The following is a 25,108-nucleotide window of genomic DNA, read 5'->3' as shown; positions in this document are numbered from 1 at the left end:
CCGCACTTTACAAAGAAGATGCTATGCTTTATAATCAATAAGTAGGCGTTGAAGACATTACCTCTCGATTATGCCATATATATATATATATATTTATTTCTATCTGTTTTTTTTGTTTGTTTATTTTTTAATAACTTCAATAAATTAATACGAGTGTTAAAAAGTGTACTTTGAACTATTGGAATTCTCTACTTACATGAAAAAAAAATCCATAACTTCACACCGCGTGATAGTGTAATGCTAAAACGAAGGTTAAAGACTTGCTGAAACTTTCAACAACTTTTCGTTCTTTATAAACAACTTCAACAATTATTGTCATCTTTGAACTCCGTCTAACATATCAAACTTAGTCCTGTCACGAATCCACTCCAACGGCGTGTAACAGGAATTTTAATATTTCAATTTAATATTTAACATAATCCACAAGCAAAGTGATGATTTTTAACTGAGATGCGAACTGAGGGACTTTCGATATTTATTTAATAAAAGAAAGTTTTATTTACATTTCAACACGTGGTACTCTTAGCTACTAGTGCTTCCCTTATTCTAAATAACGAAGGAAGAGTACATTCTTTTCACCGAAACGTTTGCGACATCGAGGAGGAAGCTTGATAAATCTTAAAAAGTATACATATACTTGATCGGCACAAAATTCTGAATCGACAGGTGTACTGCAGTACTTGTACAAGAGTGAAGAAGTTGATCACGCCTACCTAATATTATAGTGTATTAAAATTTCGTTATATTCACTACTCTTGTAATCCCCATAAAATATATAAATTCTTGGTCAGTTTCAAGTTCGGAATACACGTGAGCATGTCCGTTTTTTCGTCCGGTCACTTGCCCGTACCTGCTCAACCATGTAGTATCTGTGGTAAATTTTCTCCCGCTCGCAAAAAAGAAGATTTAGAAGATATAAATAGGGAAAATAAACCGCGCCCATCCTATATATAGGATAGGGCATAAAAATTTCTTTTTTTATTTTTTAGTCAGCGATGTGTACAAAAGATTCGGTTATGACCAAATATAATTTTTTTACTTTTTATTTTTAATAACCTTTTTTGTAAATGAAATTATTTTTCAGCATTATTGATTGAAAGAAACACGAACGCACTGGTCGATATGGATTTCTTTTGAGGAACCGTTCTAGGATATAACAATAATTGAAAAAATATGCTGTCACTTTTACTGTACTGGTCTTTTCACTGGCCAATCCACTCATATTAGGTCGATTATGTATAGTTGAATGTATTTTCTTCTGAAAAAAATACCTGCTGGGAAAAAGAGCGTGTAAGCGATATTTTTCATTTATATGAGGTATACGTGAACTCTAAACAGCTGTCGAGCTGGTCTTGTGAAAGAAGAAAGCTGAAGAGAGAGCTATTTTTAGATTAAATAAGGAGAGAATGAAAGAGAAATGGAGGGAGGGACTGAGGAGCTGAGAAAAGCTTCCGAATACAGTTTTCCCGGGTACACTAATCTATGATCTAGCATGGCCATGACTTATTTAATATCCAGGAACTAATCTTTTTTTTTTGCCGAGGTGGATGCGTTGCTAGCAGTATATTATTTTTTAGAGTTTGTGAGCAGTGCTTAAGTAGGTTGATCAATAGGCGATAGGAAATCTATTCAGCTACGTTTACTTATCTTTTAAATCCCGCAAAGCTTTTTAGAAGCACATTTTTGATGCTTGGTGTTTTTCAATGTAAATCCAGTTGAATCAGCTAAGCGATCAAGGCTTCAGCCACATTTCACACATAAATATTATACATGAATGCTAGGTCGAGCCATAAGTAACTTCCGTTTTTCTATTATGACATCTTTGTTGTTTTCATTGAATCGCATAATTACATTAATTTAATTTAACATTTGATTTAACCTTTCTGCTAAACCTCTTCCATTGGGGGTCCGAAATTGCCTTTAAAAGGTTGTCGTCAAAGTCGGTTCGTCTTTTAAGATCGTATCTCCAGAGTGAAATTTTACAAAGCAATTTCTAAATTCCCAATAAGTCTTCCACTGCTGCTTACCTCTTCAACTGTCGCCTTAGCCCTATTCCGTTTTTTAAATTCCCAAAGGATTACACGAATATGCACATTTTGACTCTCGATTTCAGAGGTTAAGAAAAACAGGTGACAGGAGACTAACTGAATTCTCATCTACATAGTGAAAACGAAAACTCGTTTGTTTCGGTGACTTATAGTGGGTAAATACGAAAAATAGATTGTACCTAGCTGGATCGGGATTTATTTATGACTCGACCTAATATGATACGTTCTTGTACAATTAACTTGTGAGGTCCTGATAAATCTATTGTTATCAAATTCGCTTTTGTAAGATACAGTCCGTATCACTGCATCGTGGATATTTTGATCAAGAGAAATATACATCAAAGTTCTTTGATTTACAATTATATTCCTTGACAGTAGGATCATTTATTTACAATTATGTTCCTTAAATGTAGAATTATTTACAATTTATTTTGGCCGTACTCTCAACTTCTATGTTCTTGCCGGACTAACTCTCCCTTCCACAAATATTTTATTTATATATATGTTTACGAGCATGTTACTATAACTAAATTTATGGTTTTATTTCTAATCCCAGCCTGCTTTTCCTCTAATCGTTTTCATCGGCCTGCAGCTGTATGAGGCGCCTGCGAATGCTCATTTGGTTTTTCCTTCTTTAGGGAATTTATTATTAGGGTAAATTACTTAGCTGAAATTAACTGGATTTGGGATTTTCGTAACACTATCATTCGAAATTTGTAAGATGTAGGAGTAAAATACGATCTTTATCTAAAGTGCATCCGAATAAATTTCCCCGCTCTATTATGTCGTAACAATATTGAATATGAGAAAACTTGATTAAATTCATATAGAATTTCGTCCTTGTTATTAGACTTGAAATTATGTTTATGGCAATGTACGGTAAAGAATGATTTTTCAATATTTATACTGAATGTCTAAGCCCATAAATGTCAAAAATTGAAAGCTACTGAATTTTGAATCTATTATCAGACAAAGCGAATTAAATAGCGCTTGATACGAACGATCAAATGAAAAGGCAGAATGCGTCTCTATAGTGAGTCGTAGTAAATTCACCGACTGTTCCCAATTTCTGAAGAGTATAACAAGATTGAGACATCGAGATGTGAGTCTGTAAGAAAACAATAGTATAAAAATATTTAATCTGTCTTTTATAAAATTGAATATATATTTCATAATGAATTGTATAGAACTGCATGAAAACTTATCCTCTTTGCTTAATCCTTAGTAGATGTAGTGCGGTGGATGCTTGCTTAATGTAGATATAAGGATTATATATAAATTATATTAGATTGCAGTTTAGCATAAATAAAAGAAATTGAATTTTTAAAATCGTTTACTAAACACTAAAGAATTTTGAGTGATTTCTCTTTAAATGCAATTTAACTGAAATTGTTACAATTTGACTAAAATTATAATATTCGTGATTAATGATGTATTGTTTAACACTTTTTTACTAGTTCGGCAAAGGCTGCTCTCTATTAGTGATTGTATAAGTAAATTAGTTCAGTATAAGTACGTAGGAAGGTTGCTAATATCGAAGAAAATATGCTTGAATAATTACGAATAACAATAACTGAAGGAGATATTAATCACTTTTCTTGCTAAAGAAAATAGTAATAAATTTCAATTTTATGTAACATAAGATGTCTGCGTCCTGATATCGTACCTTTCGCCACTTCTGTGTAACAATAAAATGAGCTATGTCAGTATGTCTAATCCTCCAAGACAACGTTATGTACTTTAAAAACGGCTCGGAAAGTTGTGGAGTATAAGCTGATAGACGCCCTTGTCACTGAAACACTGGCTAGCTCGTTAGTAATGGCAAGGTTTTAATCGTTATCGCACAAAGGCTCTGCAGGCGATTGCACTAAAGGAATCTACGTGCTAAAATCCTTACGGCGACAGACGGACGGACCAAACGTACTTACGGTGTGGACTGATTTTATGCCCTGCGCCACTCTATACCCTGCCCTGCTTATGAGTTTGTATGGGGGATACCAGTAGTACCTCCACCATCTTAAACAATTTATCATACAAAGAAAATCTCGCTTATATTGTCATTGTAAACGAAGGCCAATGCAAGGTTAATTGCCACATATCACTAAATTTTTATCTCGGATGACCTATTTGTTGGTGCAGATGTATATAACACCCAGAAAGAGTTATTATATGTTGCCTACCTGTCGGTCTATTTATTTTTGTGCTCAAACTACAGGTCGCAAATTTTGAAATATTTTGACTTGGAATTTTATACATAAATGCGCTTTGAGCCAAGGCGTATGCTATTGAAAATGTATTGAATTGGAACACTTTTACAATCACTTCTGATATAACTTCGTAATGGGAAAAGTCATGAGACCAAAAAATTTGGGAATTGCAAAATTAATCATCAAAAATTTTTAAGTGGCGAATTTCGGATACGATAAGTCAATTTATAAGCCTTTATATGATAACAAGTAAGAAAATTATATTTGGTAGCGGCCGCATCTTTTATACCGTTATCACTTGTACACTATCATGAGATCCGCGATATATAATTTAGAATTAACATATTTAGCTCGTCGTACGCTATACTCCAAACTCTTTTATTGGATATCCAATTGATTAAGCTGCTAAGAAGAAACGAGTCCTCCACGTTATGAGGCCATCCACAATTATTTTAGAATTAATACATATTTATACAGATTTTAGGAATTAGTAATATATTAATTTTAACTCTGATGGCAACCTTTTACAGAATAATTGTAAAAAGGAAATTGATTGGTAAAACTGAAATGAAAAGGAATTAAAAAATGCAGTTAGATGGAAAATTGGGGCTTTCTAAAAATAAGTAACACGTAGCCGAATATCCTATTCTTTGTAATTGTTCATTCCATCATTATTCTTGGCTAACAACATCACTGGAAGATATATCTTCATGTGAGGAATGTAATGAATAATTTTCAATATTCTGTATTATTTATCTAATGAATAATATACAGACAACATCAAGAAAGCGAAGAAAATCACTCATAGCTTTGTGTAGGTGTGGACGATTTTTTCCATTTTTGTAGAGGCAATGCAGAACTAGTGATATAAAACCTAATTTCGTTAAAATTAAAAATCGTTGTATCTATTGTAGTATACAAGTAATGAGTTAACAACATTTCTTTTTTTTATTTTTGAGTAGGGAGGTTGTGTCAGATTATGCTGCATTATGGTCGTGTCTTTTCACCGATTTGACCCATTCTTAGTACCAACATGTGTGCAGGAATTTCCAATGTTCCTGTAAAATTTGAAGCTGACAGCTTCATATTTACGACCAGGAGTGTCTTTACCGCAGACATTGCAACAACACGCAGAAGTACATACATAAATCGGTTTAGAAATTGATACTGATCAAGAATATATATACTTTATGGGATGTTTGGAGCATCTTTATCGGTGTTGCAAGCGTCTTGTCAAAATGCACATATCCTTCATTCTTCGGTGGTGGAAAGATGTAAAGAAAGATATAATAATTGAGATTTCATGCTAAAAATTGACCTATTGGACCACTTTGGTATAAAAATTATCTATATCAAAGTTTAGACCACTTAGATCAATTTTTGCTCCGTACTTCGTTAAAGATTTCTTATGAAAACCAAGCTTTTTAGAGCAAAAATGCGTTTAATGATGGAAATTGTATAGTAATTTGATATAAAACTCAAGTGTAGCAAATCTCTTCTAAACTGTCCTATATGGAGACAAAAATCAAATTCGGTGCTTGACTACAGACATAGGTGAGGCCACAATTTTTAAGATATTTCGATGAAATTTGATAAATTGATATGTTTTGGACCAAGAAGGTATGCTACTGAAAATGGGTCGGATCAGTTCACATTTTTGATCATTTCCCTTATAACGACCCGTTATAACAGTAACTGTAGGATAGCGCATCGCATTTAATGAGGAGTCGTGGCCCGCTATAGTGTTCTTACTTGTTTTCCTTTACTATTTTACTTATTTCTCTTTCGTAACTAAAGTCTTTAATAACATCATACAGCAATTTAGCAAAATCATTCAACAGCACCGACCATGGATAAGTATGTTATTTAAACGTCTGTTTATCAATACGCTTACCATCTTTTTCGCTAGCAATGGAATCTTTCGATATATGGCTCTTCATTATTTTTAACAAAGATTATTTGCGGCTTTTACCTGACGATCAAAATCTCATTTTAAGTGCTATGTATAGACACTGAAATGTAATATGTGCTCAGATGTTTTCAACTTAAGCAACATTGTTTCATTTTAAGCATATGAATATGGATAACGTTGGCGCTTGACTCACTTTCATCGTGCCTCGCAAACATTAAACACCTGTATCCCGATGTAAAATATTTCTACAGAACATATTTAAGTTTTTAATTAATTTGTTTTTTTTTGAAATGTTGAAAACTATTTTAAATTTCAGAAAAAGAAAAACATTTTTTGTTTTTTCGTTATATAGAATTTCATAGTAATTTTTTTTTTTTTTAACAGCGTACGTTTCGCTTGACAGCTTCAAGTTTTCTAGGCTAACGTGTGCATATATGTGTATATGGTTGAGTAAAAATTTAAGCACATGAAGTGATTTTAATAAAATGAGAAATTTATAAAAATTCATTTTTTTAGTTATTGCCGTTGCGTGATTGTGTTACAATTAAAACGAGTACGGTGTGGTTAACATATGAAAATGTTTTTAACATGAACAAGTAACAAAAAAAAACTATATTCGCTTTAAGCGAATCTTTGATACCCAGCCTGCGGTTTCCCGCGTGTTTCCGGGTGCATAACATATAGAATTTCAATTTTGTTCGAGGAACTTAACTTCAGCAGCTTTCAAGTGGAACTTACACATTGTTGCACATTGATGTTTCTGTTGCCCTCGTTACAAATAATTTTTCTTCGTCACAACTGGTGTGCCCGCGTGCATATAGGACAATTTCGTACTAATTGATCACTACGCATATGTAATAGATGTACAAATTCAAATTTGGCGTTTTTTGATAAAATTCAATATCCTTGTTACCGACGTTAATGATCACAATAGTCACAATGTTCAACATCAATATCTATGGCTTTTTGATTCTTATCGGTCTGCTCGTTAATGCATCCGAAGTTGAAACTTTAAGTTTTCGAGGCAATACAGTCAATGACCTATTTTCACATATATTCAACTTTGAAGAATAGCTGATCAGCTAACATTGTATCGATCCAAAAAGAACAGGTCTGGAGAATAGGGGCATGTGGGTTCAACTCTAAAAGATTCATTTCAATAATTTATTCACTGTTTAAATATTGTGTAGATTTTTGATTTACGAAGAGAATTCTTATTTAAATGAAGTTTAAATCCTTTTAATTCTTATGCAAGAAAGCGCATAAAACCAACAATGTTGGCAAAAATAAGCTATTAATTAACAAGAACTGCATGTTGCAACCGGAAGGTATTCCCAACTCAAGTTGGAAATCACTTCCTGCGTCGCTTTTACTGAAGACGAAGAGACTTACGAGAATTTTCATTGCTTTTAAGACTAAAACATTTTGAAGGAAATCTGTGAAACTATTTTTCCACTCCAAACCAGCCCTAGCTGCATGTTTTTTTTAATTTACCCAGGCTTAGAACTGGAAGGCATGCACCCAATAACATGTATTTCTTTACACTTTGACATATCATATCACACTCAATAAGCCCCTGGGAACACTGTTGACACATCCAGATGATATTTGGATATTAGCAATTTTCAAACGATGCGTACCATAATTTAATGACATTTCGCCTCATCATTTTCAAGTTACAATTGCTTTAGTGACACTATCTTATAATTTTCCGATGATAGAGAAAAATCTGAGTTTCCTGTGCTGGTTAAACGTTCTTTTTTGCCATGTTGTCTTGAAAGAAATGTAATAATATTTATATCAATTTTCAACTGCACGATCTGTAATTAATGATAGCGGTACTGGCCCATCGAAATGATAGGATTACCATGACCCACGATTTCTAGATGCTTCAATGGGTCGAACAAAAAATGTATATTGACCAGAGTGTCTTATTGATTCCACTCGTATCGGTTGGACAAACGGTGTCATTATCAACTGAATTTTCAAATGACTTGGGTTTGCTTCAACGTTCACGTCAATATCTCCTAAGAATTGTATATTCGACTTTTTTTCTAAGCAAGTAATGTCTGCTTTAACGTCCAGGCGGCCACACCTAGGCTTCATAGCGCAATTTATGCAGCCTTGAGAGCATCCAAAAAACGACGCGCTGGAGCAATAGATGCTAAACATAATTATAGCTAAACCGACTTAGGATCTTACCCTAATTAGGGCTAAGTATAGATTAAGTGGTTTTTGAAAACTGTTTTCACAAGTTGTGAATGGAAGAATAAATTTCGTATACCTTTAGCATTACTTCACTACGAGTTGAGAAATTGTTTAACCATAAACCTTTTATATGCAAAAAAACAAAAAAAAAAAAAAAATGTATTATAAATAAATATAAAGCAAAAGTTAATGTGAATAGATTTTATATCTTCCTATACAAATCAAACACTAACATAAAATTGTTAGAGGTAATAAAAATGGAATAAAATTCTAATAAACTGGCTGTGCACGATTCTCTGAGACTTGTGCTAAAAGGAAGAAATACCATAAAAACAAATCACTTAACAATGTCTTAGCGCTCCGATTGAGTGTAAAGAGAAATTCTTACCATTTTCGTTCGTTATTGCGAGATAGCTTAGATACGCGCCATTTAAATGCGGTTCACCGACTTACGACACTGTTCTGCCTTTTAGTTAAACAACTTTCGTTGTTGTTTTGTTGTTCACTTCCGTTTCCGTTATGCTGATGGGTTAGTTTATTGCTGTTCCCCACGCGTAATTGCTATTAGAATAATTCAACGAACAACAATAACAACAACAAGGAATATTAAAACCAACAATGCTAAGGCAAACAAAGGGCAAGAAAACCAAAGAGCAAATTTTGTTCGCCTTTAGGTGAAGCGCAAACACCCAACTCCTCTTACTTAATCAGTATCACTCTCCTAGCAAGTTTCCAATTTGATCTACTAAATGCTCAAATAAGCATAAAATTTCGGACAGACACTGCAAAGTATATAAGCATATAGCACTTTTTTCGCCTTGTTGCTTAACGTTTCAGCTTTCAAGCACTTTACAACAATGGAAATTCATGTAATACCTTAAACTAACCAACTATATATGGCAAACAACATACCGTGTCTATAATGCCTGATATTGACCTAATGACAAAAGTATATCAGCATATTATAAAAGAAAATAAATAAGCAGTAGTCGTCTTTCGCATCACCTATTTAAGCTAAACATATGAAATCTGTCTATTTTGCTGAGCGGATCGCTTGAGTATGTCATATCCCGTCCAGACCAGCCCTACCCAGTACATTTTTTTTTAAATCTATCCTCTCAACACTTCCATGTTTTAACAATATTTTAGAAAAACTTTCGAATTTTCGAGATTTTGGAATTTTGAGGCTAAAGCCAACTTCTTTACAAAACTGAATATATGTAATTTCAAATGTTATATATGCACAGTAATAAAATTACAAAACTATTGGTAGAAACCATAAAGACTTTAATATACGTGTAGGCGACCAGCAGAAAAAAAAAAATTGCATATTTATGGGAAGAAACAAATTATTTAATAAGAAAAACGAACCAACAAAGAGTGAAAATGACATTAACGCCACTTACCAAATCTAATTGAAGAGAAAGGAACCTTAGCTTGCGGATGGCGGGACAAAATTTTCTAGTTTTTAAAAGGCATCGAGTTGTAGATAACAAAAACTTAGTTATACATATACGCATAAATTAAATGTTAAAAGGACTCGTATAGTTGGAAGCTAGTTATTTAGAGAATGAGTAATAAAAATGTATTTTATTTATTTTATTATTTAGGTAATGAATGAAATTTTGCATATCCTCCTGATGGCAGCTGTTGTAACAATAGCGTTCATCACCAAACTTTATTTTTGAATAACTTTCTCCTTTCAATGGCTTTATCATATCACATGGCTAAGCCAATCAATTCTTCCAGCTTATGTTACACCTCTGGCTATTGTTAAAAGTGGATGGTGGTGTTTTGAATAAAAAAGTTCCTACCCAACGACAACAATGTCGCTCAGCGCCGAATTATTAACTATTTTGGGGTACACATTATGTAAAGCTCCCGCCTGAAGCCAACGGCGTAATTTTATTTTATAACAAAATCTTTTCATCATCATTTTTCGAAGCAAATCATCACATTCATCGAGCCTTTTAGAGTTCACGTTTGATGATGGATTTAGTTATGGCATAAACAGGTACGTTCTTACGGTCACAGGAGCCATCCCCTAGTCCGTCATATGGAGAAGAAGAAAGAAAAAGTATATAGGAAGCAGCCTAGTGAGTGGTAAGTGTTATGCCTTTACTGACTGAGCCCTCACCATAGCTGCGCCTAAGGAAAACTTTACCGCACTTGAGATTTGGACCCGCGCACACCTACTTGGTAGTCGCGATTCTTATCTACTCGTGCACTCAGGTAGATAACGTTTCCATTGAGAGAAGCAAAGTTGCATGCAAGTTTTGAAACCGGCTTGTAAGACCCAAAGTCGCTAGGCTTATTTGATTACGTAGGCATATTTCATTACTCTATTATTTGCCGTAGTTGTATTTTTAAGTATTTACTGTGGCTGCGCATTATAAGTCGGGATTGAAATGACGTGGGAAGGAATACGAAGTCAGCTGACATATTTCGAGTGTGATCAGTTAAACGATTGGCCACACTAACTATATGCGAATCGAGGTATCAATTAGAGGATCGACCAACAAGACAACACACCATCGACAGTGGAAATGTCCGTCGTCACCTGCTTGAACTACGCACTATAAATCCCGAACTGGAGATATTTCGATAGAAGACTTATCCGACCTATTCCTCATATTAGTATCACTAAGCCAATTAATAAAACAGAATATAGTTTTAACATTTACGAGGTAGAAGGGCTCTTTATTCAAGCGGGGAAAGTACATGTCAGACTTTAGGACGCCTGGAGGAGCCTTGATGCACACCCTGGGAAGATAATCTTTCCGAATAGGGAAAACAACAATCCTACAAGCAGGTTTGATCTCGTGATTTATATATAGTAGCGTAGAACGTAAGTAATCCTGCCGGAAGCAAAAACAGCTGATTTGGAATTGGATTATAGAACCGATTGGTAACATCAAAAGGCAAGGCGTTTAGCCCAAAAAACGGACCGGGACAAAGATTTAACCCTAAAAGAAACGTATTACCAGGTTAAACAAAAGAGGCGTCATATTGAGCTTCAAAGAAAACGAAGAGAAAAACCAAACATCACGCTTCACTTCTGGAAGCTCTGAACCTCTGGAATACACATCAGCGAACTAACTCCAGGCCTTACCTATGTGAATTTATAATTGAGTGTGAATTACTTTTTATTCGCCGCTATGCCGGAAATTTGTGTTAACTGTAAAAGTTGCCTTCATTTGCTAAACAGGATGCCTTAGTAGGATTGTTTGCCCTATTTGTTCTTATGAACACGTCATGCACGCACAATAAGCTCGGTGTGTTCGTTTGAGATGTAAAAGTAACGACTTTAGCCGAACATAAAATATATAAATCAACATTGACGTAATGTAAACGCATGTGTAAGTGAATGAATGTGTCACAACGTTCATAGAAAGTAATTAGAAAGTGTGTTTAGATACTCTCTCGCGCACAGACTCTTTAAGTGTTGTATACATATAATTATTTACATTAAAACATTGTTAAACAATGTGACAGTGAAAAGCGTAAACGTTTTTATTCATTCATTCACACGCATACAACGGCCATGAGTGTAGGAAAACGAATCCGTACGTAAAAGGGTGCAACATTAACAGTCGGTAAATAATTAGATATCATCAGTTTGTTTCGTTCACATCGTGTATTTGTTTGCTTTGCGAGATGTATTTTATTACTCTATCTGAGGTAACTTTTTGTCCTGTTTGCCGCGATGATCGAAAAAAATTTTGTTGTAATTGTTAATCAAATAAAATGGATTTGTTTAAATATTTACAGGCGAACATATTTGTAATAATAAACAAATTTAACATTATAGTCGGGCAAGGTTTACCATTGAACACCTTACACTCAAAAGCTAGGAATTTCACAAAAATTTGATGTGAGAAAGGTAGATATTGTCCCCCCATCTATGCCATAAAAAACAAATAAGAACATTACAGTCGGGCGAGGCGGGCGATTAAGCCCGTTGTCTAACACAGTTCTTATTTTTATATGCAATTACTATTATGGGTCAATTTTCATTACCACATATTAAAACTCAAACTTTTCTGCTCTACAAAGGATCGATTTTCGTGGAAATCGCTAGGATCCAAAAATTAGACCGAGATAATCCAAATTTGGTACAGTTAATCATTGAAACTCCAGTTTTCGTTATATTAGAGAGAGGGTTCAAAAATTACTCCAGCCCGTCCAAAGTTTTCATATCAATTGAAAATGTCAAAATATTACTACGATTACTTAGCCATTTTTGCCGAGAAATTTCGAAAATTGAATTTTTTTTCCATACAAAGACTTTTCAAAATAGATCGTTATATGGCGACCGGTACGAACCATTTTCAACAGCGTTCGTCTTTAAATCAAAACACGTCACTGTACTAATATTTCAAAAATTGTGATCTGTACCTTGAACACAAATTTACATGGCCACACTTCAAACGGACAGACGGACCGATAGGCTTAGCTCAGTTGAGATTATGATTGGTTTGCCTGTTACATACGCCCGCACTATCTTAATACGCCTTTACTACGAATGGTGTAGGGTATAAAGATAACAGTGATGATAAGGAAAAAATAAGGAGGAAAAGAAAGAGAAGGATAAATAAATAGATTCATTAATATCAGTATAACGGGGTATAAATTTTCAGATTTTGCGCTTTGTAAAGTCAAGCCATAATCTAAAGAGATTTAAAGTAAGTACAAACTGGATGCCGAGTAATAGCTGCGTAGATTGTAGATCTTCTGAACATCCATTAGCGATATTCTGAGAACTTTCTATAATTCAAACTGTGGCAGTCATTTTATCTAGAGCGACCACTTTGTTTGTACGCAAATGTTTACAGTAAGGGAATTGCAAGGAAAATTTGGCTTAACTTAAATTCTTGGGATAGGCGTGGATGATTTTCGAAAATATTTCTTTAAATTATTGAGATATATTTTTCAATTGTCGTGAGCAACATAAAACGAGGAAGATTTCATGTTGCGCTCACAAATATTGAGTAAATGCAAGCAGTTAAAAAGTGCAGACGTCATATATATATATATATATAAACATACTCGTATTCAATTTTTAGTGCGGTAAACCATATTTTATTTACGATTGGCATCTGGTCGTACCTACAGTAAACGTTCGGTCGGTACCGGTGATCAATTCTTATATCTCAATCCTCACTTCTTTCCGATCATCATCGCCATATGCATCCCAAAATGGACTTAAAGTAACTCTACCCGCCAACGTTATCGATTTTGTTTCTGTTGGAGCATTTTCCTTCTTTCAAACATGCATTCTTTTGATGCTACGCGCAGATGTACGCTCAACCCGTGTTGCCCATAGATGGCCCTAATGCCATCAGCGTAGAGGATGTAAATGTGTGATAGGACCTGGACATCTGCCAACAATAAGCGATCGTAAAAGCAACATGTATAGTGAAATTATTTTTTTTGAACAACAAAATCTGAGCATTCGCAGACAGCACATTTTCTTTGCCTGAACGATACGAAGGGAAGCCGTTCCAGTCACTCAATTCGGGAGGGTAATCACTTATGAAAAATTTAGCTTTCACTTTTGTATTCAGCTGATTGGTCATCAAGATATCTCAAAAATTGTGACCTGTAGGTCAAAGACAAAATAACGAACAGCCGGGCAGACAAGTTTAAATCGATCCAAAAACTGTTGCTGAATCGATGGGCATAATAAATAGTGGGACTGTTTCAAGATTTTCTGGGTGTTGTGTACATTCGAACAAACTTTATACACCACAAATGTTGTAAGGTGCAAAAATAGTATTCAATCGTATCGCGAAACTCGCGCTTTTCCTTTGTAAAAGAAAGAAATTAGAATTTTTTTTTTTTCTACAGCTGTCAAGAGCGTATTCACCGAATATCGTGAAATTTGATGTTAGTTCGCCTGAAGGTTTCTTCAATGAGAAATTAAAAGGATTTCTTTTTGTTTATGGCGGGTGTTTCTGTTCTTTGGTGTCTTACTTATCGGTCAAACTTATGTTCTAAAAAAAGCAAAAAAAAAAAAACATCTTTCTTCTTTAAACGTAAAAAATAACTAATTAAATTAAGTATACGTTTTGGTAAATTTTCATTTTCTTTTCTTGGAAAAATATTATAAAATTCCAAAAAGAGAACAAACATAACAAATTTTTAATTAAATTTCGGATAAATGAAAAGAAATAAAAAATTTTATTGATGTGTACTTCTTGTCGACATCAAATATTTTATGGCACATAAAAAATTTCAAAGATTTCGAGAAAAACCATTCGGTGCATAAAAATCAGTATTTTGTATATAAAAAATATTTAACTTGTTGTTCCTTAGCAATTATTTACTCTTCCACAATAAACCCGTAAATTTCATTGCTTAACAAATAAACCAATAAGACTTTCCTTCAACATTAAGAACATTAATGGCTTCGGCTTGAAAAGTTGTTGTTAAAAACCTTCCTACTATGATTTTATAACCATTACCAAGGGATAAGTGGTATAGTCGTTTTTTCAGAAACCTTTGTAACGTGTAAAAAGTTTTAGAGCAAGTCAAATCCGGAATGCATTTAAACATGCTCCTCTGCTCATCTGTCCGTCTGTCCAATGAGTAGTAGTAGTAGTATCTGGATTAAATACTCTCCTGTCCGGAAATACGAAAATATCGGCTCAAAGGGCAACGGAAAGGTAATATTAAGAAATTTTATTTTCTTCGGCTTTTCAGTCTGATTTTAGGATAGCGACAATGATGCGTACAAAAGATTCGGTCACAGCCCACACATATAATTTTCTCACTTGTTTCTGTATCGTTTCGTGTGCTGTAATATTTACAATGAAACTATTTTTCGTATTTATTTCTCATTTCCCCCCATTCACTTTCTTCATGTTTGTCATTGATCCTATCAAAAACCCTATGTTTCCGTCGGTTTGACTCTTGGTAAAAAAAAAAGAAAACTGAAAAATGAAAAAGGAAAAAGAGTAAATGAAGTTCATGCGATTTTAAGCACGTTTTTTTTATAAACATATATACAAGCATATATATATATATATATATATATATATATATATTCATAAATATATAAAGAAATATATATAAACTCTTGTATGCAGAATTTAAACGATTCTTTGAATAATATAACGATATTTTACGAGCCTACAAGAATAATCAGAGCAGTAAAATGAAAATTTATTTATGTATATTTTTGTTTTTTTTTTTTTTGTTTATTCGTTACAGATTCGATTAATTACCAAAATCATGCAGTTACCCATAAATTAATGTAGACATAAGACGAAGAAATGCAAAAACGAAAGAAATATATTATGCCTAATAGAGAAATGATTTGAAATTTTCTAAAAATTTAAAGTTTTTTCATTTTGTTGAAAGCCATGCGTAACGCTACAGTAGAAATTGCATTAAAATTTTATCATCAAAATATTGCAAATAGTAGTAGTAGCAGTAGTAGCGGTAGTAGTAGTACTCGTATTTCAATCATAGCAACAAAAGCCCCTGCATTGGATTATCTCTTATATCATTGGCATCTTTATTGCGATAACAAACGACAGCATCGCCATAGTTGTTACACAAAGCAGCTCCAGCAGTCTAAGCAATACTACTGTAATCATCATCAACAAACCATTTTATAGGACCGTACTATAGACTTTGCTTAGTGTTACGTCGGCAAATAGCCAAAAAGTTATATATAAAGAGAAAGAGAAAGGAAGAGAGCGAGAGAGAGAGAGAGAGCTAAAGTCGTTGTTTATATCTACAACATGCTGCCTTTTAACTTATGGTCTTTAACCACTATTGGCTGCCTCTCTATCATCATACTATTAATGACTATGAGTGGTAAGTGCAAGCACAAGCTTATCCATGCAATGGCTATCAATATTTTTTCAATGTTTTTTATTTATGTTTTTATATCTCATAATTTTTATTTTTCTATTGACAGTTGAAAGCATCGATTGCTTTAAGTGTGTTTCATACAATGGAGCCAACAAAGCTTGCGATGATCCTTTTCATAATAATTATTCAACCGCGATATTGGAATCACCATGCATGGGCGGACGTAAGGGTCGTGATGGTCTCTTTCCAGCCACTGCTTGCATTAAAATTGCTGGCTATTATGGTAAGTGTAGATATTTTAATCGCCGTTAGAGATAGTCTCACTTGCGAGGCGAAGGTACATAAACACTACGATCTCAATGTACAAAAGGCATTCTCCGATTAACTGATCAAATGTTTATTTATTTATTTATAATATTTACTGGCTACGGTTATACATTATATTGTTACGGAAATCCCAAATCTAATCATTTTCAATAAGCAAATGTACATTCGCAAGACGTCATGCAGCTGCAGCCAGATGAAAACGGTTACCAACAAAAGCAGGTTAACGAATTAAAAATCAAGTCATAAAATTAGGTGCTAGTAATATGATGGCAAAAATGTATATAAATGGAATATTTGTGAAAGACGATTGAGTAGAAAAAGAATATTTGAGTTAAGCAGTCGAAAGCATTGCCAAAAATAATTTGTAAATAATCCCATATTTAAGTAAATATAATTGTAAATAAAAGAACTTTGCAGTGTATTTCTCTTGAATAAAATATCCGCGATCCAGTGATGCGTACTGTATCTTGCAACTGGTGTCAGAAGTGAGATCGTGGAAACCAAGAGAAATGGTGAAATTAGAAGAACTCAAAGTGGATCAGCTCAAATTGGAGCTGAGAAAAAGAAACCTTCGTACAAACGGTACCACAGCTGAATTAAAACAAAGACTGGTCGAACAGCTAGAGAAGAACGGACAGGACCCGTCGATACTTGAATTCGAATATAATATCGAGAGAAGGTATCAAGCCGACAACTTGGGAGGAACAGAAAATGGAGCTACAAAACAGAGCGAAGAAAAAGGCGAAGATAGTGCAAGTATATCAAACATTATGCAGTTTTTACAACAACTGCAACAACAAGCACAACAACAAGCGCAACAACAAACGGAACAAATGCAACAACAAACAAAACAGATACAATCAAAAATTGACGGGAAAATACAGGAAAATCAACAACAAACGCAACAACAAACGCAACAACAAACGGAACAAATGCAACAACAAACGAAACAGATAGAATCGAAAATTGACGAGAAAATACAGGAAAATCAACGCATCCTGCGAACACATGTAGACGAAACACACGAGCAATTGGTTGCCAGAATAAATGCGCAGGAAGAGAATGCACACGCCTTCAAAAAGGAAATAAAAGCCTTAAAAAAAGAAGTGGCTAAGCTACGAACTAACGACATAACCCCCAGCTTTATCAAAGTAAAAACACCCCTATTTGACGGTACCACTAACTTCCACGCATTCAAGCTACAATTTGGTATTGTTGGAACAATATATATGTGCGATGATGACGATAAAACAGTCGTCTTAGTAACTTCCTTAAGAGGAGCAGCAGTGGAAATTATCCAGATAATCCCGGAAGGAAAAAGAACGGAATTCGCGGATATTATGGATGCATTGGAAAGGAAATATGGTAGCAAACATGTGAAGGAGGTAAGCCGTCTAGAGTTGTCTTCGCGCTGTCAGAAACTGAACAAAAGGATCCAAGATTACGTTACCGAAATCGAACGCCTGGCCAATCTCGCTTATATCGCTGTGCCCAACGACATGCTGGAACGATTGACAATCGACGCCTTTCTTAGAGGACTTCGTGACGAGGAGCTTAAAAAAACTATATGGGCGTGATCTAAAACGACATTTATGGCAACGCTTGGCTTCGCACCTACACAAGAAGCAGCTAGTGTGCTAGGGACGTCAAGCATGAAGGTGAGCCGCATGAAAGTTACCAGCGAGAGCGATAATTTGGATGTGCTCTGCGCGGCGTTTCGACAAGTCCTGCGCGGAAATAAGCAAGTGTCGGGTTCAAAAACACGCAAGTGTTATGTCTTCCAAAAACCTGGGCATCTTGCACGGGAACGCCCATCAAAGCACAAAAGAACACACTCCACGTCACCTACACGGAATTTTAGTGAAGGTGTCGGTGAAATATCCAACAAACAAGCGTTAAACTAAAAAGAGTCAGCACAGGGGGGGCAACGGCTAACTCACAAATTTAATAGCCCTTTGGTCGTTATTGCTGAAGCAAAAAGAAGTAATAGCAGCCTAACGATCGTTGGGAAGATCCAAGGCTGTAACCACATCATCACGCTGGACACTGGTGCTTCGCATTATCAATTATCAACATTACAATCGTCAAAGAAAAGTTTGACCCGTTAGTGGGAGCACGATTCCGAACGGCAACTGGTGAAGAAGCTGCTATTAAAGGTAAAATTATGAGAAACATTTCGATCAGCGATGTTTCGATGAAGCATGAATTTCTGGTGGCTGATATAATGGACGAGGTTATATTGGGGATGGATTTTATGGCAAAACATGGCTTCGTACTGGATATGAAAAGGCAAGTGTTACAATACGCTAATGTGAATTTGCCGTTGACTGTAGGATACGACAGACAAGCCGAAGTGTTACAAGTTGTAGTACAACGACAACAGAAGATCCCTTCAAACTCCGAAGCAATAGAGTGGGCTGCAGTTACTGAGGAGCTAAGGCTAAACAAGATATGGGTTGTCGAGCCGAGTAAAGAATGTAGGAAAGGCAACATCATCATTGGAAAAGCGGTTGTATCACCGGTCATCAATTTAATAGCAGTACGGCTATTAAACCCAACCAGCGTTACAACATAATCTCACAAAGGGGACATTATAGCACAATACCAGAAAGCCGAATATGTAGTAAATCATCAAGGACTCCGTAGCTTCATGGATTCGCAGCTGCAATCAGTGCAGCGAATCGAAAGGCCCGAAAAGTAAGCCGCGAGGGCGCTCATACAGATATTTATGGAAGTGCTTGACAGATTGCGTCATTGCCAGCACTTTTCGTCGCGTGACACAGTAATTCCTCTCAGATTTAGGTAGGTGCTTGCTGTAATATGGTATGACCTTTTCGTTACCGTCAATTTGCTGGGAGAGCACACTTCAAGCCTTCTGCGCTTGCATCGGTATCCAGTATAAATTTTTCTCCTGGTTCTGGATAAGCTAAAATGGGTGCTGCGCATAACAGCTCTTTTAACTGCGTGAAGGCGTGCTCTTGGGACTCACCCCATGTAAAGGATTGATTTTTCTTCGTAAGGTCATGCAGTCCACTAGCAACCGTGGCGAACCTGGGGACGAATCTCCGGTAGTATGTAGATAGTCCTAGGAAACTGCGAAGTTCGTGCAAATTGTTTGATCGTGGCCAATCTTTTACTGCTCGAATTTTCTCTTCATCCGTATGAATTCCAGTCGTGGAGACCTTGTGCTCAAGATATGTCACTTCCTTCCCAAAGAACACACATTTTTCGATACCCAATTTTAACCCTGCTGTCTGCAATCGGTGAAAAGCCGATCCTTGAAATCTTTACCCATGACAATAATGTCATCCACGTACACTAGGCATGCCTTCTAGTGCAGCCCTTTCAGCACGCAGTCCATTAGGCGCTGAAATGTTGCAGGCGCATTACATAATCCCAAAGGCATTACGGTAAACTGATATAAGCCGTCGCCAGCGGAAAATGCGGTCTTTTCCTTGTCATGTTCGGCGACTTCAACCTGCCAGTACCCACATTGAATCATTTCAATCCGTACCGCCGGCAACCATTTCTCTTGGTTTCCACGATCTCACTTCTGACACCAGTTGTTATGAAATTCGCTTTTTCAAGATACAGTCCGTATCACTGGATCGCGGATATTTTATTCAAGAGAAATACACTGCAAAGTTCTTTTATTTACAATTATATTTACTTAAATGTGGGATTATTTACAAATTATTTTTGGCAATGCTTTCGACTGCTTAACTCAAATATTCTTTTTCTACTCTATTGTCTTTCACAAATATTCTATTTATATACATTTTTGCCACCATATTACTAGCACCTAATTTTATGACTTGATTTTTAATTCGTTAACCTGCTTTTGTTGGTAACCGTTTTCATCTGTCTGCAGCTGCATGACGCGGCTGCGAATATGCACTTTGCTTCTACCTGTCTGCTTTTCCACTAATCGCTTCCGTCGGTCTGCAGCTACATGACGCCTCGCGAATGTACATTTGGTTGTAGAAAATGACTAGATTTGGGATTTCCGTAACAATATGTATAGATTATTATTAAGCAAAGCTCTTAAGGCTTGGTTTACATAATTCAAGAGAAATTCATTACTCAAAAACAAAATAAATTTAACAGAACCGTTTTGCGGAGCAAAACGGGAAACTTAACAGTTCCATTTACAAAGTAAAAAATTCTTAGCACGTTTTTCGGCTTAAAGTCCTAATATGTGCACCTAAGTCTGTGATATCGGTCGTCGTTTCTTTCTTCTTAGCATCGGCAAGTGCGTAGGGGGTAAAGTAAATACAATATCTTAGGCTTGGAATATTCAAAACTAGCAGAAGTCCAAATAAATATATAATGTACTTATAGTAATGTACGGTCTATAACCCACGATCAGCGCTATTGGTAGTCATGAGCCTTATCCATTAGCTTGTGCCGTAGTCCTGTGAGAGAAAAAAGTTCCTAATTTGTTTTTTAAGTGTTGACATGGTTTCTCAAACTGTTTTCATTGATCGCGTTGAAAATCCGAATGTTTCGGATTTCTCGATTCTAGTATATAAGAAGGCTTTTGTTCGATTTCTCTAATAAACCGGACAAAAGATTAAAAATAAGTTTTCATTACGATACATGCGTCTGCACACACTGTAAGACATTTTGCATCGGTTTTCATTCAAGAGCTTTCTTTTTTAACACAATGCGCGTTTTGTTACAAGTCACGATTACATTCAATTCAATCTCAAATAGAAGTCGACAGTTTTTTCGGCCTTCATCTTGTATACTCTGTAAGTAATGTGATTTGTTTGTGCAATTCATTGTTAATTTCATCGTTACAGTTCCTAACAACAAGTTCTGGTTGTTCAATGTGTTTTTATATAAACAATGACTTAGTTTTCTCACCAAATACTTGAGCTGACTTCAGAAAATTCATCTTTTAATCGTACTAATTAGAATGGAAAAAGAGTTTTCAAGTGTCTATCAAGTGTCTTTAGGAACTTTCAATTATTTGCTTTTGTTGCTATTTTCAGCGCAAAAAAAAATGTATACAGTTTGGTTGAACTGGTGGTTAAGTTATGCCGCAGAGAGCTTTATCAAGGGTAAAAAACTTCGCAATAGTAATTATGATGAAATTTTAGGTTTGAATTTTAGCCGATTTAAGTTGACTGAGCCTTTTGTTACGCGAAGCCAAAGCCGCACACAATACTTTCAAAACTTAGCGTTTCTGCCGTGCGAAATTTCCGCTTGCTATTGTGATGCTTAGGATCATTAAGTACTTTCTTCGATAGCAGTCAACGAGCGAGCATTCTTTTTTTAAATTATTACAGATAAGCACCAAAACCCAGACCAAGTATTTTCACGGCTTAAATTTTTCTTGCTATCTACAACGACCTTACTTTCATAGACTTTTTGGATAAGTGGCAACCGAAAGCACTATACTGGACCACGGCTCAGTATCAAATACCCTATGTCCATCCTACACTTATATGGCTTCACAATCCGAGCCGAACCATTTTCAATAGCGTCCGTTGAACACAAGTAAATAAGACCGACCGATAGACAGACGGGCAGATAAGCTGACGTCATCGAATCGAATCGATATAATGGGAGGCACGTCCATGCACACATCCGTATGTACTTACTATACCCTTTTACTATAAATGGTTTAGGATATAAAAACGTCTAAGCTTTTTCGCTATGAGTTTGCTCGGTAAAGGCTAAAAAAAGGTAAAAGAATAAAATTTGTTGTCATCTATGGGATCTGAAACTCAATATTATGATCATATAAGGTATTGAAGGTAATACCTCTAGCGCTGAAAGTGTAATCGAGCATTAAAATCACAAATCGCTTTTAGTCAGTCATGCGAATACAATTAAATTAATTTATCGATTATATAGAAAATCGGAAAGTAATTACATATGTATGCATACCAGGCATATCTTCAAAGACATTTCATTGCAAATGGAATGATTGTTGGTACATCAAATTATCCGATACGAGACATTGGCAATGCAATGCAAACAGACACAAATGCGATGACTTGTCTTTTAGTTTATTTATCGCTGTTTAATTTTGCGGCGATCCATTGTAGTGAATGCAAATTAACTGTCGATGTAATCAACAGACTTAACTATTGTTTGTCTATTTAGTTAACTATGTATTTGATTTTCCTTCATGCTTGAACAGACGATACTGGCGAAACGATAACCGTAAGAGGCTGTGCTTTAGACAGCGGCACCTTAACCACAGATACCGAAATTATACGCATGTCGCACTGTGGCAAATTTTACTATGATGACAGGTAAATTATCTTCCATCAAATATTTGATAGAACGGTAGAGTAGTAATTATGCATAATGAATATGATGAGAGAGTTAACGTTTTTCCCTTTCATTTACAGATACGTACATGGTTGCCTGCAAAGTTGTAGTGACGCTGATGCGTGCAATGCCGCCAACTCTCCTACTTATGCTTACATATCTTTATTGCAACTAAGAATAGAACGCTTTTCTTTATTCTATACTACAGCAATGATATTAATGAACAGTTATGCGTTTATAACGAGGTAGCACTTTATGTAAACCTTAAGCTATTATATAAACATATTATACATACGATATATACGATACGAGATGTAAAAAATACAAGAAGAAAGCGAACGAGAAACATCATCAAAACTTTATCCTAAAAACTATTAGCTATAAATTTAAGCATTTAATAAATAATAATAATAAGAGAGATAAAAATATCAACAAAAAAGTTAACGCCTACCAAACAAAAGGAAAATTATACAAATTATATAACAAATATCAAAAAATTTTTACACTCTCGCAAAAAAAGAAACAAAAAGAAAAATGCATAACAAAAACCAACATCACCACCATATTATTTACATAAATGAAAATTTCACTTCAAACAAAGCAAAACAAAAAAAAAAAAAACAAAACAACGGAAAACAAACTGAAAGTTATATGTAAGCACTATTTGAAAATTAACTGTAAAAACAAAAAAAAAAAGCAAAAACAAACTAAAATAACAAAAAAAAAAAAAAAAACTTACGGTATTTATTATTTGGCCTCTTTTGTGTATTCTGAATGTGTACGTATTTATATGTATGACTATATATATATATATATGATGTTACGTGTATATGGATCATGTGTTTTTTCCCCTTTTATAAGCTAATATGCAAACTGCTATGAAAACATGCTCTTTACAGAGACTTTAAACGAACATTGTTAATAGTAATAAATGATTACAAAACAAAGTAAACAACAAAACATAAAAAAAGAAAAACAGAAAAAAATGATTTAAAAAAAAAAAAAACATTAAAATCCTATGCAGTTAAATGCTGGAAATGCTTTGACTTGGCGCGTAACTGTATCATTAAATATATTATTATTCAACATTGTCAGTATAATCCTCGCGACACACACAAAATTTTCACAATAGATTGATAGATAATTATTCTGCAATCATCATCGTCATTATCGTTGCCATTCATAATTTATTAAATATCGGAAAATAAACAAAAATACTTTTTTTTTTGAAAAAAAATATTTCATTTTTGTTCCGTAATCCCAATCCTTTAATTACTTAAATGATTTTTTTTTTCATTCAAAAACAAAGCAATACTGGGCCTCACCATTAAATAACCTACGCTATTTGGCTTAATACAGTTATTCATATATAACGACTTTTCAAGATAAAGTGATACATAGAATGTGATCGAAAAAGTGATCCGATCCAAACCATTTTCGATAGTGTTCGTCCTTGCGTAAAAACAGCTCAGTGCAGCAAATTTCATTAAAGTATCTCAAAAATTCTTCCAGTAGGTTCAACACACAAGAAAGCAATACGGACGGACGGACAGACGGACAGGCAAGCTTAGAGATACCTTTGGAAAGCGAATTTGAATGAATTGTTATAATAAAAAGTCAGTCAATCTCAAGTTCTTCTGGGCGTTGCGTACATCCTTGCGATGCCTTAACATGCCTTATACCTTAAGTAGGGTAGGGTATAAAAATTAAATAATTTTGTTAAATCAACAATTACTTGTAATATAATGATAACCATTTAGAAGCATTGTAAAATAATTTATTTGGGATTGTAGTTTTCGAATTATAACAGATATTAAGACGACTCTTTTTCAGTAATACACTTGAGCAGCGCACACTCTTACATTCAACTTTTATCTTCAAATTTTAATTTCCGTATTCTATGCTCTTCAAAAGAGCTCTCTATACATATCACAGCAGAAGTTGATCAGGTTAAAGCAGCTCTTAGTCCTCACTCGCTTGAGTCATATCGGTTTATCTGTCGGCCCGTCCGTTTATTACATTTGTAAGGCTTCTTACCCAACATTGCAATTATCGCAGCTAGGAGATGTCCGGAAGCAATCTAGATATTTAACAAAACCTTTCAAATGTATTGATCTTCCATGAAAACTTCTCTTTAATTATATTAATCATCAGTATTCGCTTTTAATCGAAGCAATTTACGTTATTTGTTTACCGAAAACTATCATCCATTACAGTTGTTAGTAGTATTTCCGCTTATCTTAGGTTCAAATTCTGTGTTCCATTCCTTTTGCAAACTTTCCAACCATTTTTAT

The 25,108-nt window shown here is 34.8% G+C and overlaps 1 protein-coding gene across 3 annotated transcripts in view; it reads left to right on the top strand.

Annotated features, from left to right (window-relative positions):
* LOC119638373 overlaps nt 1-23,255 on the top strand; it is a 105,602-nt gene extending 82,347 nt beyond the window's left edge. For all 3 annotated transcript variants that reach the window (XM_038035131.1, XM_038035130.1, XM_038035132.1), the window contains 4 exons: nt 15,591-16,202; nt 16,306-16,482; nt 22,681-22,795; nt 22,895-23,255. In XM_038035131.1, coding sequence (XP_037891059.1) covers nt 16,127-16,202; nt 16,306-16,482; nt 22,681-22,795; nt 22,895-23,063 — 537 coding nt within the window. In that variant the 5' untranslated portion in view covers nt 15,591-16,126 and the 3' untranslated portion in view covers nt 23,064-23,255. The remainder of the gene's footprint in view (nt 1-15,590; nt 16,203-16,305; nt 16,483-22,680; nt 22,796-22,894) is intronic.
* Nucleotides 23,256-25,108: the final 1,853 nt, after the last annotated feature.

The sequence above is a fragment of the Glossina fuscipes genome, unplaced genomic scaffold (genome assembly GCF_014805625.2).
Source record: "Glossina fuscipes isolate IAEA_lab_2018 unplaced genomic scaffold, Yale_Gfus_2 88, whole genome shotgun sequence".
NCBI lineage: Eukaryota > Metazoa > Arthropoda > Insecta > Diptera > Glossinidae > Glossina > Glossina fuscipes.
This window is presented reverse-complemented; position numbering and strand designations above follow the sequence as displayed.